This window comes from Solea solea, chromosome 7 (assembly GCF_958295425.1).
Source record: "Solea solea chromosome 7, fSolSol10.1, whole genome shotgun sequence".
In the NCBI taxonomy this organism is placed as follows: Eukaryota; Metazoa; Chordata; class Actinopteri; order Pleuronectiformes; family Soleidae; genus Solea; species Solea solea.
In genome coordinates, this window is record NC_081140.1 from 23,883,286 (window position 1) to 23,903,014 (window position 19,729).

The 19,729-nt window shown below is 41.7% G+C and overlaps 2 protein-coding genes across 5 annotated transcripts; both read right to left on the reverse strand.

Annotated features, from left to right (window-relative positions):
* Positions 1-1,176: 1,176 nt before the first annotated feature.
* On the reverse strand, positions 1,177-9,597 carry LOC131462965 (FH2 domain-containing protein 1-like). The gene is made up of 12 exons (XM_058634556.1): positions 9,288-9,597; positions 7,769-8,191; positions 7,006-7,067; positions 6,204-6,306; positions 6,028-6,113; positions 5,840-5,940; positions 5,681-5,751; positions 5,480-5,587; positions 5,315-5,385; positions 5,112-5,229; positions 4,877-5,041; positions 1,177-4,777 (listed from the first exon to the last, which is right to left on the reverse strand). Exons 2-12 carry the CDS (start codon positions 8,144-8,146, stop codon positions 3,545-3,547), a joined length of 2,496 nt encoding a protein of 831 aa, XP_058490539.1. The 5' UTR covers positions 8,147-8,191; positions 9,288-9,597; the 3' UTR covers positions 1,177-3,544.
* A 1,555-nt stretch (positions 9,598-11,152) lies between these two features.
* On the reverse strand, positions 11,153-19,063 carry LOC131463209 (arfaptin-2-like). Of its 4 annotated transcripts, XM_058634977.1 has the most exons (10): positions 18,849-19,063; positions 18,561-18,669; positions 17,505-17,613; positions 16,739-16,801; positions 16,060-16,146; positions 15,830-15,933; positions 14,299-14,520; positions 14,055-14,212; positions 13,781-13,955; positions 11,153-12,440 (listed from the first exon to the last, which is right to left on the reverse strand). In XM_058634977.1, the coding sequence occupies exons 2-10, from the start codon at positions 18,657-18,659 to the stop codon at positions 12,285-12,287; spliced, it is 1,173 nt and encodes a 390-aa protein (XP_058490960.1). In that variant the 5' UTR covers positions 18,660-18,669; positions 18,849-19,063; the 3' UTR covers positions 11,153-12,284. The 4 variants fall into 4 exon arrangements, with proteins under 4 accessions (XP_058490960.1, XP_058490961.1, XP_058490962.1 ...); XM_058634978.1 differs by lacking the exon at positions 16,739-16,801; XM_058634979.1 differs by lacking the exon at positions 16,060-16,146.
* Positions 19,064-19,729: the final 666 nt, after the last annotated feature.

Here is a 19,729-nt window from a genome sequence, read left to right on the forward strand (position 1 = left end):
CAGTAAGGAAGAGGAGAAGGGAAAGGAGGAGATTAAGGGAGGGGTTTGCTTGCAGTATTGGTCAGGCAGCTGGTGGGAGGAGTCACGGAGCCCAATAGCATATGGAGGGGGCAGGACATATGCAAAAAGTGATGAAATCTCAGGAACTGACTGAGGGAAAACAGTCTGTCTGGTGCAAAGGGGTTTGGCTTCTTCGGGTACCACCCAGTTTCCCTAAAAGGACAAAGGATACACTTTATTGCTTTTAAGGTTTGAATTACTGGGATGCAAAGAATTATTGGAGTGTAAAGACAAAAGGAATACACAGAGCGTTGGCTGTTCCTGAGCCTCTCTGTCATGTGATATTCCCTCTAAAGCTCATGCATCAGCAGTTTTTTTGTTTTTTGTTTTTGCAGTCCGAACCCAAAACATTCCTCAGAACAGATGTTTTTCTTTATTATTTAAAGATGTATTGGCTCACGACCGTGCCAACACAAGTCAACCTCTTACTCTGAAACTGAACTCAAAGCTGTTAAATGTGAACCTGTGAAATGTGCAGAAAGAAGAAAACTATGTACAGCAGGAAACTGAGACACGCAGAGCCACAGCGAGACATTTTTCATTGCTTTTTTTTGTTTCTGCATAAAACACATTCACAGCAAAGCTTCCCTTTGAACAGCTTTGTTGTGAACAGGGAAATTGCAAATGACCATGTAGAGTCTTTGACAACAGGGAAATAAGACAGTTTGGGGCGGAGGCAGAGCGTGTGTGCGTTCACTGCCTGCTGCTTCAGCTGGAATCAGGTGGTTGAATGCAAGTTGGGGTCAGGGCACTTGATGAGTCTATTTATATACATAATTATGGACAGGACAAAAAAACACTCAAGAGAATGATGAGGTAAACAGTCTAACCTCAATCTAATGGAAGCTTAATCTCTCTTTCTCTCTTAATTGTGGGAAAGTGGGGGGATGGTCAATATACACATGTACGTATATGTGTGCTTTATGTAAATTAAGGCTGAATGATTTGACATATATGCATATATGCAATTCATAATCTTTTAAAGTCAAATTTCAGTTCAGTCTAATAAATATTGTCATAAGTGACTAATAATGTGTTTAGTTTTATATACAAACCAAAGATATTCATTTAACTGTCATCGGGAAGCGGAGGAAACAAAACATTTTTCACATTGGAGAAGCTGAAATCAGACAATTTGTTTTTTATTTCGTCAAAAACAACAACGGCGTTATTGATGAATTTAGTAGTCGTCTAATCATTGATTAATCAATAAACAGCTCCATGCAGCCCTTTGTGTGTTACATTGCAAATGAGGTGCAGCATCAACACGTTATCTGTAACGCACGGACGGAAACTTAAAGATATTCATTCTCGTATAACATATTTGCGTTACATTTTTAAATGGTGTCAAAATATTTAAAACAACATGTTTACATTTAATAAGCATCAACTTCTGCCCTAAATGTAAACCCTTAGGAAACAAGGTGGCAGTGTGTTGTAATGTGGATGCACTCACTGTGTGAGGCGGCTGTGTTGGTGCAGGCAGAGGGGAGTTTGTTGGGGGTGGGGCCTGGGGTGAGGGGCAAATACAATCATCTCTGGGTTTCATTCTGCAACGCGAGTTGCCATGGAGACTGCTTCCCATCGCCGTGGTTTAGTCAAGATGGCTGCTGCATTTGCCAGACAGCAGAAGCAGAAGCAGGAGGAGGAGGAGGAGGAGGAGGAGGAGGAGGAGCAGGGGCAGTGATCAGGCAGCACAACACAGACTGTGGGTGCAGTAACTCCACATTTCTGTTGCACCAAACATTAAAACCTGTCAAATTAGTTTGGGCAAAAATTATAATGGGCTAAACCGCTGACAATGGATTTTCTTTACAGCAGCTTTTATTAAGACAACACGCATAATATAATCACTGCTGTCGACAGCAATTACTTGGCATTAGATAGCCACATAAGATAATACAGTCAAATAATAGGCAGCATGTATAACAGAGGGAGTATGATTTGAAGTTAAAAATAAGTATCAGTGTATTTTTATGTCATAAAACAGGCTCTGAAGGGAATTAAAGTGGAACTGAGAATTCTATGTAATAACAACAACAACCGCTCAGTAAAATAGATGCTATTTTTATATTGTTCATGTTTACACAAAGATGAGAAGTGTTCTTTGTTTTGTCTTAAACCTGAAAGCTCTCATCACTCTTGTGAGAGAGGAACCTGCAGTAAAACTGTTTTAAAATGAGACCGAGCCACAATGCAAAATAGAAAATGCTTTTTCCCCTTCCCCGCTCTTTTCAAACAAATTACAATAATACTATTCACACAAGCTCATTCAGAGTGGAGCCAGCATTGTATATGTTTATATATTATATCATTTATTTTTTTATTTCTGAATATAGAGCAAAGGCAACAAAAGAACAGGTGGGGATTAGTTAACCAAACTGTGTGTGCGTTTATTTTAACACTCTCAATCACAATTTAGCACAATTTTTACTTATAAATATTATTATCAAATAAATATGACATGGATAATTATTTACATAATTATGCGAACAGCAGGTAAGCGTTCAGTCAGATATCTGGACATCATAGTCCTGAAATGCTAACCTTTGTAACTGTTTATGGCACAACTCCCAACAAAGTTACATAAACAGATGCAAATTAACATATTCAGTGTGTCGGGGGGGAATAGAGGCGGCCTGGTAGTTTCCAATAACCTCTTCATCTCTCTGCCACTGACAGTCTGTGGCTCAGCTCTGCGTTTGCAACACTGAGCCATTTAAGACCGAAACAATGGCTGAATTGAATGAGACCCTGAGAGCACGCATGTCATGACCTTTTGCATTTTCGATGTGCATGTGTACAAACAACAGCGGCGGGGGAGAGAGAAACAGACATCCATCGTTTTAAAAGAGAAAACAGAGCAAGGAAATCTATCAAAGTATCAAAAATAGCAATCAAACTGAGAATTAAATACATTTTTGAACAATCTACCATTATTCAAACACTTAACATTCAACGTGTATTGAATAACACACTGTAATAACTGACTGGTTCATCCATCGGATTCCAAATTGTCCAAGAAAATGTTCTTGCATTCTTCTCATCATTCCCTTGTCTTACTTGACACAGACCCTCAAATCACCACCACCCCGTTTCTCAACAACATTACTGTTGCATACTGCCATCTAGTGGTACAACACACACAATGACCTTTCCTCAGCAAAACACGACCCGACAACTTTGCACACTTTCTCTTTTTCCCACTTTCAAGCCACTTTCTCTTCCTCCATCTCATTAACATTTACGACATCGGCGAGGAAACTATTCCCTGACTTTTAAGTCCCTGCTGAGTGATGAAAATATCTCCTTTGATTTTGTCACAGGTTTTTTCAGCAACATCTCGGGTCATTGTGACTCTGCTGCATCATCGTGCCAAACACGCCTAAAAATCCCTGAACAGTTTTCAGCCACATATAATGTGTGAGGATGAGAATCTCTCACGTTGCTTTACAGGGACTTTAAAAAGCATATGTTTTCCACTCTAAACCTCAGAACTGCTGCCTTTATGAACCGTTTCCTTGCTGCTCTGCTGTTTGCCAATATCTCCCAGGCGTTTGAAGAAGCTATAAAACAGTCCAGAAGTGTCGGTCTTATTCCACATACTCTTGGGGGGAATATTTTCATTATTCTTTTGCACGTGGTTCCCTGAGGGTTCCACTGACTTGCCCTCTTGGTTTTGATCCCCGTGTCTGTCATTCAGAGCATGGTCTGAAGGAACATGCGGTTGTTGTTCGGCATCAGATTGTTTAAAGTTGTGACACGTGCCGGGAAAATCCAATACTTGTTTTGAGGGATTGGGTTCAGCAGCGTCTTCAGGAAGTTTCCCGTTTTCTCTTGCCGTAGGATTCTTAGGCGTCCTGATTGGAGGCTGATCCCACAGATCGTCCTCCTCCTCCTCCGTTTTCGGGATTTTGGAGGGGAGAGTATGGCGGCGACTAATGTTACATGAGTTGGAAGAAGGATTGATCAAAAATCTGATCAGGTCCTCGTTGGTTGGGTCTCCGGGATACCGGTCTGTTTCCTCATCGAGGGTGCGCTGACGAGGCAACTTGGAAGTCGCACTGGGAGATTTCTGATTTTCCAGAGAAAACTCTGCAGACGAGACACTGCCCCGGCTGTTCTGGTAGCGCAACACTTTTTTAGATGCCTCGCGCAACTTTTGTGCCTCCTCCTCAGTATTGTCCTGTACATCCTCCTCCTCGTCATCATCAGGGGTGGCCGAGGAGGAGATGCTGGTGGTCCTATTGTTTGGATGTGTAAATCCTTTCGAGTCGTCCTTTTGGGTTGTTTTCACCTCTGCCTCATGAGGAATGACAGTCTCTGCCTCGCTGACCTCGCCAGTCGACTGGTCTTTGCTTTGTGAAGACGCCTGTGTGAGCTCGTCTGCCGAGTTCCACTCTTTTCCGCCAATCTCCTTGGTTTGAAATGAGCCACCTGTTTTTTGATTAACACTGAGGAGATTTGCATGTGAGGTAATTTCTGATAAGCTTCCATTCTTTGGGCTGCCGCTCGCAGGGCTTCCTTGAGTGGACAGGGGTCTCCCAGATCTCCTGCGAGAGACACGATTGGTAAGGAAGTTCTGAAGTACAGACTCCAATGCAACACCCTCCATTTCCTGACTGGAGCAAGTAGCTGTGGACCTGCGCTTGACAGCGCACTGCAGTCTATCTCTGTGTCTCCGCGTCACCTCTGCTATCTCCCGGGCCTTGTTTTCCTGCAGGTAAAACACACACATATTGCATTACGTTGCTCTAATTTACCCCAGATGAAGAAAACCTACCAGAACATATAGAGTGTATATAAATATGCTTACATGCATGGCCCGGAGAAATCTTTCACAAAAGGAGTTGAAAATGGAGCAGCATTCCTCCAGCCTGAACTTCTCCGGGTCCTCGCAGAAGTACTCAGCCACAGAGTCGCTCACAGACTGCAGTACCTGAAAGTCGGCCTCTATTTCTGTCAAGCAGAGCTCAGCTTCCTAGAAGGAGCACAGATAAAGACATCAAAGCGCGCCATCGGCATCATAGTTCACACAAACTCAGTCTCACCTTTAGAAAATCTTCCGTCTGTGCCTTCAGGTCTTCCTGCTTCAGCGTGTACACCTTGGCATCCTGTACTTTCTTTAACTGCCTTCGAAACTCTGCTTCAACATCACCTTTATTTATCCTGAAATAATGAAGAAGAAAAAAGAATAATTATAATAGAAGAGCTAGTGTTAAAAAGTGTTAATGTTTGCATTTAGACTGTTTACCGTGCAGCAGCTTCAATGCTTTGGAGTTGTTCTGGAAATTTCAGCAGGGCCATGTCTGACTTCTGAGCTTGCTGTAGTGAATTTGTATAACAAGTTTGTATAAAAATAATCACAAAAAAACAGACTCTAGATTCCAAATGCAGTGAAATGATATCAGATACTTGCCATCACGACATAATGCATGAGATTCATTCCAGGTTTGTTTGCTTTCGTGTCCACTAATTTCAACAGAGAAGCCATTCGGAAGCCAACTGCACTGCCTGCGTAGCTACCCTGTGATCACATTTAATACAAAAACAATTAGAGATTCAATAAAAAAAATAAAATAAAAAAACAAGAATCTGCTGTCACATACTTTAAACTCACCGCATTCATGTAATTTCCAGTCTTCAGTACGAGCCGGATGATAGAGTGGAGATGATCAGACTCCAGCAGCTCTGGAAGAAGATTCACAAAAATGGTGAATTCAATATCTGAGCTCTGATTAAGTTTGAAAATCAGGAATCCAGGAAAACAAACAAATACCATTTCCAGCAGTAGTCAATGTGCCAATGAATGTTTTTATTTCGTCCATGAGAGGGAAGAATTCCTCTTTGAGCACCAAACTGCCGAGACGCTCCTCATAGCTGTCGGACACGGAATTTCCATCGTTAATAAATCAACGCTCACTCTCAACAAAAGTGATACCTGGAATTGCACCACAGGTATTTCACCTTGGAATCCTGACCAGCATTAGCATGAACAGATCTGCTTCAGGGAGAGCGAAATGGTCGCCCTTAAAATTGACCAGCTGCTTCACCTGCATACAGTGGAAAATCCGGGTCAAATCAGAAACGGAGAAGAACGTAGAAGGTTTATATGACACAGTAGAAAGAAATGACACCAGTACCTCCATTTCATCTGGCATCAGCTTGCACAGCTCCCTCAGTTTTCCAGAACCAAAACAGAGACTACTTCCTGATTTTATCTCTTCAATCATTTCTTTTACAGGCCTGTGGGGGTGAGGTGGACAGACAGACGGTGGGGGGTGGAGGGGTGGGGGTGTCAGTTCTTTCATCACCAGATATTTTCATGTTTTTCATCAGGGCGAATGGGGCATTTCATGAGAGACGTTTGTCATGTTAATACCACAATTGCATTGCTGGAAAACTGTGGGCCGCTCAGTGTAACAAGCCTCTACCTGCACAAGCATCTTTGCAAAATTGCAACACCCCTGGCATGTCAGTCGTCAGCAAAACACATGACGTAAAACATTTCTACTTTTAATAGAGAAAGACATACACACACTATCGTTAGACGGTGAAGAGCTACAGTAAATTGTTCTGTTCTGCTGATTGTGACATTTCCAACTATTGTCACACAAAGGCTCATCATATATGGTCACTGTCAACAGTGCTGGGGTATTTTTCCATTTCCTGTCAGATCTGCACCATGTGCAAAATAGCCTTCAGCATTATTTTTATAATACATCCACCGTAATTGACCTGTGGGTTTATCTTAGGGAGGCAACCTGTTGGAGCTGTGGAGCAGTGTATATATCCGACATGCCAGGACACGCTGGCACTGAGCGGTGTGTGAGTGTGAGGCAGCCATGTCTCAGAATAATCTGCGCGCCTCATGCCCGTGTTGTTATACTGTACATCGAAATCCTGCCGGATTACCGAATCTCGAGTATACGACCACTGACTCACCGCTTAAATTGCTTCAGGAAAATTCCAACGTTCATGCTCCTCTTGGAGCTGAGGATGGAAACCTGAAAACAGAAACAGACCTGGATGTTATCAGTTTGTCAGTTGTGGGGTTGATTTCACTGTTGTCTGGAGCGGTGTCAGAGACGCCTCATCTTTCCAAACAGTTGAATCCAAAGGTTAAGAATTCCAAGAGTTGATAGTATTGAATAATCGGGGAGAGATACCAGAGAGGTAAGTCATTTTGAACGCAGCTTTTTCTTCAGATACAATTTGACCTCAACTCAGCCACTAGTGACAAAAACATAGATGCCAAAAGTTGATTTTGTCTCTGTGGCTTAACATCACAAAGATGAGTGAGCAAATAATAGAGCACAACCCGCCTTTAGCAAACATATATTTAGAATTAACTCCACCCATGTACTGAGGGATTCTACATCAAAAGACAAGACAGTACAGACAGTACAGTTATTGTCATCCTGGAAACATACTCGTACAATTTCAAGAATTCATGTCATGATGAAGTGCTGAGGGGAATCACTGTAAGAATGTGTCCTATTTAATCTCAACTTCAACCCTACAGAGGGAGAAAATCAATCCAGCTCAACGTGTCAGCATTTCACAACACAAATCCAGCCGTTTCAATGCATTGCAACTGGGGCTTCAAGGGCCAGTGTGGAAGAATTAGTATATAAAGACATATAAAGGTGAGAATGCAGATTGCAACAGATGTAAAGAAAGGCCCGGTATATATGACCATACTTACCAATTCCCCTCCTGAGCCAGCAGTTACTAGTTTCTGGCGATTCAGGGCCTTGAGTTTTTGCTGCTTGTGGCTGAAAAGCTCTTCTATGTGGTCAGTGTCCAGCTCATATTCTCCATCAATCGCATCCGAGGTCCAGATGTTGTGCTTTCCTACCACACTGTGTTTGGGAAGGGTTTCCCAGTTGAAATTGCGCATCTTGGAGCGCCGGTGCTCCCCCTTGGGAAAGAGACCCAGGCCATGGAGGCCTGGTGGTGGTGGAGGTGGTGGTGGAGGTGGTGGAGGAGGAGGAGGAGGAGGAGGAGGAGGAGGAGGAGGAGGTGCTGGTGCTGGTGCTGGTGCTGGTAGAGATGGGGAAGTGGGAGGACCTCCAGGTTGCATCTTTTGGAAAAGAGTTCTTCAGAAGGTGTGGGATACTTTCATGATCTGCAGGATTAAAGCCTACAGTGAATTTGCAGGGAAATACAAGTTGTGCGGAACGAGTGTTTTTATAGAGAGCGAGTGGTGCAGCCACTGTGCAGGAGGACTGACACAATGTCGTCAGTTAGGATGATGCATTCAGACCGAAATACAGGGTGTGGACACAATTACAAACACTCCCTCGCTACTACAGCTGCAAGCAACTGTGTGCAGGGAAGGGTGAAGAAGCAAACACAATCCTGAAAAATATGCAAATCACCTGGATCTTATTGTAGACTGAGAGAAACCTCTTGGAAGTACTGTTAACAAGTGTATGCTCTTCTGTTCTCTGACATTTAAGTTTAATGTTGGCTACAGGGAGACTGCAACATCATGGTTGGAAACCTGTTAACTAAGTCCATTGTTGCTTACTTATGCTGTAAACCCGTGGGTCCCTTTTGTCTCTCTGGGAAATGTTATAATAGGTATAAAAACATTCAAAACCATGGGAATTGAGCCTGTGTGACATGTTCTGTCACACAGGTCTGGTCTGCTTTGTTCCAGTAGGACAATGGAGTCATGTGCTCATGTGTATAGCTGGGAAAAAAACAACTCCCTGTCTTAAACTTGACGTTATTACATTGAAAATAGTTGATTTAGTCCAAGTGACAGAAAACTGACACCATCTTTGGTCCTCCAGAGGTTTCACTTTAAATACTTATCCTCTCACCCACCAGGATGGGGTTATCATGGAATCAATCTGATTTTATGGCACAAGTGAGCTGCCAAAACAATAAAAAAGTGTAGCTGTCGCATGTTATGAAGGGCTCTAAATATGGCTCAAAGGGAAAGTATCTGTGTCCACTTCTGTTGCTACTACTGAGTCAAAACACAACCTGACCCACAGAGATTCTGGAAATACTCCTTTGCTATTCTATACAGTCATTACAGCAGATCGAATTATTTTGTCAATTTAAATTGAGTGAATAATGTTATGAAAAAGTTAGTAAAGACAGAGTCACACGCGCCTACACGTCTATTATCTTTGTAATCAGCTCCCACATCTAAAAATGCTATTCATGTATTTAAATCTTTGTCATGAAAGGTCAAGAAATCCACTTACCTTTGGTTGTGAGTCGGCAGCGTTATTATCCTTCATTATTTATCTGTTTGCGTCTCCTCATTGCCCACTCACTCTTGTCCTGACCAGGTCCACAGCAGAGAATGACATCAGGCAGGAAAAAGCAAAGTGTGTCGAAACAACCTGAGTGTGCTCGACACGCCCAGGAAAGACATTTATGTCCACACACCTTCCCACCAGGAGGGATTATGGGCTTTTTTTTCTTTCTTACTGAAGTGTTTTGACTTGTTGGCTGCAGTCTATGGCCCCGCCGTGTTTGCTGTCCGGCAGCTGTTCTGTGAGCACTTCGCTGGATTTATAGACTCAATGACCAATGTGATTAAAGTCCTGACTGATAGGAAGAAGGAACACAAATCAATATCTTAAAGGTCACTTTTTAGGTCCAGAACACACACACACACACAAAAAAAAAACTGTTTCAATCACACCTTGAACATGCTACTTCAAGATAATCAGCGTCTCACAGCTGAAACGTTTGTATAGCCTATTACTTTTTGTTGTCTCAGAAAATGCAAGATCACATAGACACGCTTTGGTTAAACATTAAGCCACTTGAGCAGCTCACACAGTGATATTTGTTTGAATGTGTGCAGCAGCAACATCAGCAAGCACTTCAACTCTGACCTGAAAATGATAAGCCCTGGCAGTGATAGCTTTCATTCCCTTTGAGAAACCTAAAGTTAGAGTTTTTTTGTTTTTTTCCCTCAATGTGTGATCGATTATAAAACATTGCTTCATTTGAATTTCAGTGGACTAACGTTTACCTACAAGTCACTACAAGAACGTGTTAAATTCACTCGCCCACCTTTCAAGATAACCATTTTCTCTGTAAATCTGCCTTTAATGTAGGGCGAATCTTTTCAGAATCTCTGTGAAATGATGTTTGCTGTTGAGTCAGTACAAGTGAGCGTAATCTTCACTCATGCTGAGATCCCCCCGCCCCCGCCTGTAAGATTAGATGTAAATAAGCCTTAAAATGTGAAAGGGGAATTTTAACAACGTCTGCGAGACAGAAAGTCTGAGGCAGTCATTTAATATACGTGTTTACGCATTCTACTAAGACCAAACGTGCGGGAGCTATTTGTCATTTTAAGATAAATCAGACACTTATTGAGGCCTAATGAGGTACAGTTGAGATTATAATAATAAATAATATATTTAATTGTTCTGTACTGACAACTGGGTTTAGGTGGGTGAGGAAAAGGGAATCATCCAAACTTGTATTGCTGCAGAGTGCAGACACTTCATAAATCCTGCTTACTTTTCATTCACTGTGATAATATCATTCAAAATAGACTTCTGTGTCTCAAGAGTGCGCACAGATACCGAGGGTTGTAATCCAGAACTCATGTGGTTTCATATCCTCTAATCCCCCATTCACTTTTCCAATGTGTTGCCATCTTGTACAAAATGAATGGCTCTATTCATATTAATTATGTGCTTAAACTGCCTGAAACTGAACTGCATAAAAACACAAAACAGCACACTCAGCTCGCCAGATGTTAAGGACGATTGTACACCCCAATACATTTGCCTGCAGCTGACAAACTGACTCTTAATTATTGTTTAAATACAACAATTAAACCATATGGACAACAGCTGAAAGCATGTTTTGTTGTGCTTTGTTAATCTGGTGAGGTAAAGGAAAATTAAAAAAGATGATTTCCTGTAAATAAATGACCTAAATGATGAGCACAGACCGTTCTTTTGTACTGTTTTGTCATATTTCATTTACTTTAAAAAGAAATGAAACTGAGCTAGTGTAGCACACTAGTGTGTCTTGTTCACAGAAGTGCATAATTCATTAGAAAGCAGGATTTATGAGAATGAAAGTCATGTACGGCACGTCAAGAGATATATCACACTGTATTGCCATATACGTACATATTACATACATTGTGGGTTTTCTGCATATACATCTGTGAAAGCTTCCCATATCAAAGGGGGACAGAATTGTGTCAAACCGCACTGGTCAGTGAAACAGAACATCCAGCAGACTTTATTGGAAATGAAGAATAGGACAAAGACTAGGTCAGCTAACGAGAATTTAAAAGAGGTTGTTTTTTTTTTACGTAACGTGGAGAATTTATGTTACAAACACTGGAAACTGGAAATAAATCACATAAGACAAGAAGATACCTATTCATACACCCTCGTCTATGAAGAGACACTGAATTTATTGTGATTGTAATCATGTGTCTTTCCATACACTGTACTGTACGTGTTATAAATACTTCGAAAATAAGCCTCAAATTCTGGCACGATCTGCTCACACATGGTCCACTCATACACTGGCCGCTGTGGTTTCGTTTTCGATTTCTTAACAATGGCGTGTTTGTGTTTGTCATCGAGTTCTGAGGCTTGATTCCATGTAAACGGTGGAGTAAAAAAGACAAATGCCGGATTTGTATCTACACATATCAAATCTGTACTGTAGGTAATTACGATTTATATCTCGGGTAAGAGAATATTTCACTAGATTCACTATGTTTTTATCCCTCCTTTGCAAGTTAACTGTAAACTGACCAGTCCACAAAACCACTATGTTAAATCCCGGTGAGTTTGATTCAAAAACTTTCATGCATGCATGAAAATAAACACAATTTCAGACGGTATTTTCATAATCGTTTTGACATTTTCCCACTGACGTTTTAATGCGATTGGAGGAATTACCTGATAACGCTTTAGACAACATTAAAAACGAAAATAAAGCATGTGCAAAACTGCTGAGGACTTGGCCTTATGTAATCGATTGTGTACCTAAAAGAATAACTAAAAGTAAAAAATAGGATATTTTGCGACTTAACAACATAAAAAGTAAATACATCTGATGTGTAAAATAAGTGATACTGTAAAACTTTACAAAACTGATTTCTCTAGCTTTTCCATCTCACTGGCCACTATTGATCCTACAATATACTCCATTACACAGCGGCGATCTTGACCGTCTAACCTTAATGTCGGCACATTCTCCCCCCTTTACTGCTCCTCCAACCAGGACGGCTTTTGTGATCCTGGGGGCTGCAACTTTACATTGAACTGTATCAGAGTTTGTTCCAGCTGCTGCTGGTTGCCAGCAAAGTAAGCTGAGATGGCATTATGGAAGAGAAGCAGCTGCTTGTGCATCACCTTCACCTGGAGAAAACAACAGAAAAGGAGATGTCAGACGTCAGCCATCACAAACACAGTTTAGAAAAATGTCTAAGATGATGTTAACTGACGTCTCGAATCAATTCCTAGAGACGCAACTCAAAAATAATCTGTACGTTCCTCTCAGATAAAGTGTCAAAGAGGATCTGCAGACGCGAGCATTGTGTGTGATGTGCTTTATCATTGAAGTTATTATAATCTAATTTAATAGCATGGTTTATGGGTCTGTGCCTCTTTGCACAGTAATTATTACTGCGCTTCCCGTAGTCTGACCTGCTCTCGCTGATTTTCCCCATTTTAAAATAATTTGCTTTTTTTGCCTAGATGTAGAAATAAAGCAGTAAAATCACAAAATTAACTTAAAAAATATTAGACTTAACAACGTTGTCCACATCTTGAAAGCCTTTACCTGCCTTTAATCTGGTGGAGATTATTGCTGACCTGTTTCAAAACAATATTGACTGACTGACAATTGTAAGCTTTTAGGTGAGGTTTCCATTTTATGCAGTAGTAAAACTTCACTAATCCTTTGTTTGGTGGAAAGGGTTTAGTCCAGTTTAGTCTGTTTTGATGCATTTCAGTAACTTTGTGTGTGTCCTATTTTGTGCTGTGGCAGTGACAGTTCACGTCTGGGTTCTGTGTTTTGCTGTAGTAGCAACTTTGGTTTGACTCCTTTTGGTTTGTGGCTGTTTCACAACTTGAATTTGTCTTGTGATGTTTTTATGTCTGGATTCTGCTTAATGTCGATTAGATCTTAGATATTCTATAGCCTGTTTGGTGGTACAACATAAAAAAACAACCAAAATGTAAGCATTTTGGTTGTATCGAGCAAGGGGGAGGTTCCTTTTTTTCCTTGTGTGTATGTGTCTTGTGTGTATGTGAGTGTGAGATGGGTTGCAGGTGTGAATGTTTGAGTGAATGACATGTGGGAGTGAGTCTCGGTGGATCCTGCGAGCTGATTGGCCCTGCACGGGAGGAATCCGTATAAGAGGCCTGCACATCCCAGCTGCAGTGGCCCCCAAACTGCTCACAGCCAGACTCCTGGCAGACATTTTGTGCTTCGTTTCAACAAACCTTTAAAATGATTTGTTTTACTTGTTGCTGGTGGTTTCTTGTTGGGACGAGGGCGTCTCCTTAGTCTTGTTGCGATGGTTGTAACAAGTATGACTATGACAGTGATAGAAAGAGTGTGATCTCTCATCATGTGTGTCTGGTGATAACTGCCTATGTAATTTTATGCTACTTCTCTATGCTGCCACCTATGGAAACTGAGTAAATATCCATTTCTAGGCATTAAAAAAAGTGAGAAATTGCAGACTGCGAACCTTGTTTTCCTCCAGGAATTTGAGTTTGATGGTGACGTCACTCCGCAGCCTTTCATATTTGTCTCTGTGTATCTGGTAGTCTTGCTGAGCCATATCGATGCGAACCACGGCGGCTGCATCCCTTGGGCCCAAACTCAGCTCCTCCAGATCAGAGCGGTAGGCGTCAAACTCAAGTCTGTATGTGGAAAAATAGGACAAGGCAGTCACGGGCGCTCATCTACCAGGCGATCGCCCAACATTCGGTTAATTCCAATCAAAAAAATCAGTTTGTTACCTTGCATTTTCATAGTGCTTAATGGTCAACAAAGTGTCCTCCATTGTTTTGTTGACCAAGGTGTTGACACTGGAGACAAAGAAGCTAATGGCGCCGAGCAGAGCCTCGCCGTTCTTACCCAGCAGCTTCTGTGTTTCTGCGTTATAACCAAACTCATCCTGCAGAGAAAAACTCAGCTTTTTCACCAAATCACCAATTAAACGTTCAGTTCGTGGGGGAGTGTGCGGCTTTGGCATCACCGTACCTGCAGCTCTGGTGACTTCTGGCTGAGGTCGGTGAAGGTGTCTCCTAAAGCCTGCTGCGTCTGAACCATGCTTTGAAAATGATCGATGAGTGCGGTGGCGAGTCTTAGGATCTGCTCATACTTGCTCTTGGTGTCTCTCAACACGTCAATCTGAGCCTCTAGTTCCAGGTCTACTGTTCGGGAGCCTCGGCCAAACCGCTCGGAAAACATCTGTCGGGTGCACTGAACAGACAGAAATGTCAAATGCTTTGATTACCGTACAGTTTGCATGACATAACTCGATGTCTTTTATTTGGAAGTCGTGATTACGGAACACATGAGTGACGAGTAGGTTCACGCACAATATGATCTTCTACCAGAGGACCCCCCCCGTACTGCGTCAATAGAAAATGAGAAATGACGACTTAAAGCTACAGTGCGTCATATTAGTCACCCTACTGAGGAATTCTGGGTAATTACCAGGAATACTTCCGCATTTCTACATCATGTTCTGTATGTCTCTCTCACCACCCCCGCCCATGCCACTACCTAGTAGCATAGAGCATTTATCCTGCCAAGCTACTGGGTAGAGAGCTGCAGAGCAGTTTGACAGGATAAATGCTCCTAACTCGCTGGGAACATTTATCCTGTCAAACTGGGGCAGGTGTTTGTTCCACTACTGTGGGCATTTTCAGCCATACTGCAGTCTTCTCACTAGCTGGAGTTGCTGTTTGTGCTCCCTCCCTCGCGTTTTGTCAGTCTTGGAAGTGAAACGGAATCACTTCCTGTGTGCAGCATGGGAATGTTGCCAGGCGGCGTGCGATCTCAAAACACTGCTTGACTGCTTTACTGTGTTTGTCAGGAAAGCAGTAAAACACAGTGTCACGTGGGGGCTGATAGGCTAAATCACCTTTGTGTGGCAATGGCTTAAGAGGAACCAACAATCATTTATAACAGAGGTGTCAACCCTGCACATGTATTACACAACATTCCATATTAGAACAAGCACTTTTACTATGACATTTCCGTGAAATGTCATCATAAATATCGTTAATGCGATATCATGGTGGAATATTTTGTCATCAGTTTAAGCTCATATCACCCACCAGCAGTTGTTTTTACCCCACGTTTTTCTCTAGGACTGGACAGACGAGACTAGAGAGTCATTGGCCCCCAGGTCATTTGCATTTGACACCCCTAATTAATACATTTATATAGCTCAGTTTATATTCTGCAGCTGAAGAACTGAACTTTTCTGTCTGTGATCTCGCCAATGCTTTCCATTTATATCATTTCTTCTTCACTGGTATAACGGTGTTATTTTGTGTTCAGGTTTTTCGCCCTAACACCTTCACCCTGTCCCAGTCTGATTGGTTTATGTTGTCACCGACTCCTACTCCTGAATTGATGGTGACACCCCAAACTGCCCTTATGTAACAGTTATGTGACAGATTCCTTCAGATTCCTTTTCAAAAGTTTATGGGAAAAAAGAAAACAGAGATAAATAGGAGTAATACCCACTCATTAACTGTAAATACACAGGGCCCAATACCTTGTACGTGTTGATTCCCCATTTCTTCACACTATCCAATTTCTCCACAGCCACACCACGTGTAACCTCTTCAGTTGAAGAGGCAGGATTATGGTTTGATGAGCCTAAAAGATAAAAAAAAAAACAACAATGCACCTTCTAATCAACTTCATTCCACAATGAGGCAGCGATTTTACAGAAATCTTGTGGGACATGAAAGAGGACAGTGTGGACATGAGCCTGGGTGATACCTGGATGCTGGGCTGTGTGTTGGGCAAGTCGACTGGCAGCAGACTGGCTTTTAGGCAAACAAATACCTCTGGATTTCATGCGGATGTCTGAAATGAGCATGGCGATGATAAAAGAGTGAAGATGAGAGGAAGCCTGGCGGTGGAGCATGTGTCAGAGGAGCTTGTCAGTGGGTTATGCAGCTGAAGCGCTGAGGCGGCAAACTGAAAGGTAAAGGTTAGTCTCTGCGGTGGAGGACACATCATGACGGGGTTTTTGAAATAATCCAACGTGCGGGTAACTCATGCGGAAAATGGATGAAGAAAATGGACTTCAGGGCATGAAAGGCAAGTGCCAAGCAATGACATTCATTGGAAACATTCATCCGAAGTGCATTTTACAGAGGTCATCCTTAACAGACACCGACACAGCGATACATTTCACGTGAAAGGCCTGTGCTATGAGGTTAATGCAGCCCTAATTTTGACAGCTGCCAAACTATTCCTTGCTGTTGAAGCTGTGAGTTGAAGAGGAACAAGCAAGACTGCAAACAATTCCCTTGGTCAAGCAATATCAAAAAACGTTTATGGGGGGGGGGGGGGGGGGGACCAAGACAGACCAACATGTAAAGGTTAACTTAGATATATATATGTTTATTAAAAAAAAAAGGTGAAAAAAAGGGTTGTTGGGTTACACAGCCACCTGGTCCTGATGCAGGGGCTCGTCTTCTGTCCAGATACTCAGGGTTGAAGCGAATTGCAGGCCCTATAGGATATGGATGTTTGTAACATGAACCATGAGCACGGAGGTCAGCAGCGCTCTAGTGACACGTTCAAATACAAGGAGGAAACAGTCTTGGTATGGGAATTAGGTAATGACCGCTCTGTGACTGCAAAGTGGAGAATCATGGGAGGTAGAGGTAGACCGATTCATCTGCTTAATTAATACATTTCTATTAATCAGCCACTGATTACAAATTATGCTTTTTTTTTGTTTCAACACTAAAACTTGAGTCTTCAGTCAACCTCTATTGGGGAAATCTTCAAAACAAAGAGTGAACAGTTAGTTTGATGCACCCGGTTAAGTTTACTGGTCTGTGGCCTTATCAAACTGCCATAGTTTTTTTTGATCATTTCAAGTGATGCAACCACCTATGCAGTTTTGAAATGTTTGCAGAACAAACTGCATTTGTACTGTGAACAAATAAACAACACAATAGAAAAACAGACACACACCTCCAGTAAAAACATTTAAACTGAATTGTACGAACAAAATCTTCATAGAGCAGCAGTGAAAAAGCAGGAGAGGATCTGCACACCTTAAATCTGACATTTGAAAGTATTTTTTTTTTTTACTGCCAGTGACGTTTCAAGCACAACAGGCTCTTCCTCAGATGCTTTTTCCCCACAAGAATAAACAACAAAGCAAAACCTATGTGAGAAATGGCATCCAGGTTTTCTGGCAGTACCTTTGATGGCGCTGGTTGGAATGATGCCCCCTGCTGGCCCTCCATAACCTCCAGAGACAATGCTGGTTTCATTCAGGTTGGGTCCAGAGACCATCACCTGCTGCAAATCCTGATGGAGTCACAACAAAGAAGTTGGTTTTACAAGGCAAGAAATACTATCACAGTGTTCATCGTGTTATAATTTCAAATGTGAAGAAATTGTGCATTTATTTTGTAAAATCAAACTAAATAACCCAGGTAACATATGAACATACCTACATACATAAAAGATTGTTAACATGGTGTTTAATTATCTATATAAAAAAAAATTGTATGTTTGTATGTTTTGTATGTGATGCTACTGCTACATTGACAGCCACTATTATTTGTTCATAATCGTTCACTACTATTACCATAAGCTAATAACTGATCTCACCAGTGTTATTATTGTTATACAGTAATTATATAATATTTATTTACACAAATGTGTGCTGCATGTGTAACGTACTATCATTATTATTATTATGATAATTGTTGTTTAGTATTTGATGAGAGATGATGACAGAGTCCACGTTACCATGTATTTCATAGTTTGATACCGATCGATATTAAGTGGATTGTGGAAATTGTGCTTTTGATTTAAAAGTTCATGTATGAACATGCATTTTCGGAGTCCATATATGTGCATATACATATGTCCCCTTGTTTTTCCTTATTTTAGGACATGTCTCCTCTTTGTCTTGTGTTTCATTCTGTATATGCCCTTCATTCTATATGCCATTAAAGTGATGCACTTGGGAGAAAAATGAAGCTACAATATCAGACGTAAAGAACACAAACATACCACGTGTGTGGAGCGTAGGCTTGTGTTTTTAATACACATCTATGTGACTGGCTTCACTGTTGTGCTGATAAATGTAGTGTACATACAGTAGCTGCAGGCCTATGTGTGTTATCAGGCCTGTGTGGGTGACAGTTGGCCTTTAACCAGCAGTCACAGTCACACACAGTAAGAAACAAAGAAACAAAGTCTTGCATAGAGATATGCTGATTCAGGGGTGACAGTGACTGACTGACCTGCTCCAGGCTGTCATCCTCTGGCAGAGTCCCCGTGTCTCCATTGCTGTTAATGGGGATCTCCATGGTAGCAGCCTTGCTCATGATACTGTCTGCCATTATGAAATCTCTGCAAGAAAAGCAGCGCACACTGACACATCAACACGCAGTCTGCACTTTAATAACAGTGAGAACGACAACAAGGCTGACACACAAACACAGCTTGATGCTAACGTGGTTGATGCTAACAGCACAGCTGCTGCTGCTGATGTGGCTGTAAAAGAAAAAAGTGACAGCTAGCTTCCTCACCACTGTACCAGCGCAGAAACCTGACACTGGCCGCGTCCGCAAGACAAAACAAGCCGCAGTTCACAGAGAAAGCAGACTTTGAATGTCAGTCAACGTCAACGGGACGGGACACTGTCGTCTTTAATCGTCTGTCAATGCTGCATCCATGATTATTTGCCCTGTAACATTCACGTTGTCCGACTGCTTCCATTTAATACAGCCAGAAAATCCTTGAATCCAGCCAGCTAGCAGCTTTACAATCCTTTCAAATTAAAAGTTAAACAGATCGTTTTAATGCATTTATTAGAGGTGTGTTTATGATTTTAAATAAAAAATACTTTAAATGTTTGCCATACATATTTTGGAGGGTGAAAAATAATACAAATACGAGGTTGGGAGCGCGTGTTGCGCATACATGCTCTTATTCTGAAGGATTATAGCTTTAACGTAGCATCACCGTCGAAACCTCTTTCCCTGGCTCCATCTTCCACGTAGCGCATTGCTGACGTTGCTTTGGTACCTGAGCTGCAGTACCGTGCCTCTCCGGAGGATGGCACTATCTGCCCACTAAAATGGAAATATTCAAATTCTGCAGGTAATAATAGCTCATCTGGATTTGTATTACAGATACAGTACAGGTAATTTGATTCTCCCTTGGACAATTCATTTCACGTTTCCCATGTATTATATCTACAATTTAATTTTGAACTGTCATAATTCCAGGGGAATTGATATCTTGGATAATTATTATTTAGTTGCAGATGCCAGAATGTGAGTTGTGGATAACTACTTTTTTAATACATATCTATACATATCTATACTAGTTATTGGCTGTTACCTACCATGCACCAGGCATGCACCACAATTCTTAACACATTTCTTGTGTTAAATTATGCCAAAAT

Excerpts from the sequence above, each read along its gene's own strand:
- LOC131463209 (XM_058634977.1), bottom strand. The coding sequence starts at position 18,659 with ATGGCAGACAGTATCATGAGCAAGGCTGCTACCATGGAGATCCCCATT. Across the intron at positions 17,614-18,560 it reads AGGATGACAGCCTGGAGCAG|GATTTGCAGCAGGTGATGGT; the intron begins GTCAGTCAGTCA and ends TGACTCCATCAG. Across the intron at positions 13,956-14,054 it reads AAGCACTATGAAAATGCAAG|ACTTGAGTTTGACGCCTACC; the intron begins GTAACAAACTGA and ends TTCCACATACAG.
- LOC131462965 (XM_058634556.1), bottom strand. The coding sequence starts at position 8,146 with ATGCAACCTGGAGGTCCTCCCACTTCCCCATCTCTACCAGCACCAGCA. Across the intron at positions 6,114-6,203 it reads TGATGCCAGATGAAATGGAG|GTGAAGCAGCTGGTCAATTT; the intron begins GTACTGGTGTCA and ends CACTGTATGCAG. Across the intron at positions 5,941-6,027 it reads ATGCTGGTCAGGATTCCAAG|CTATGAGGAGCGTCTCGGCA; the intron begins GTGAAATACCTG and ends CGTGTCCGACAG.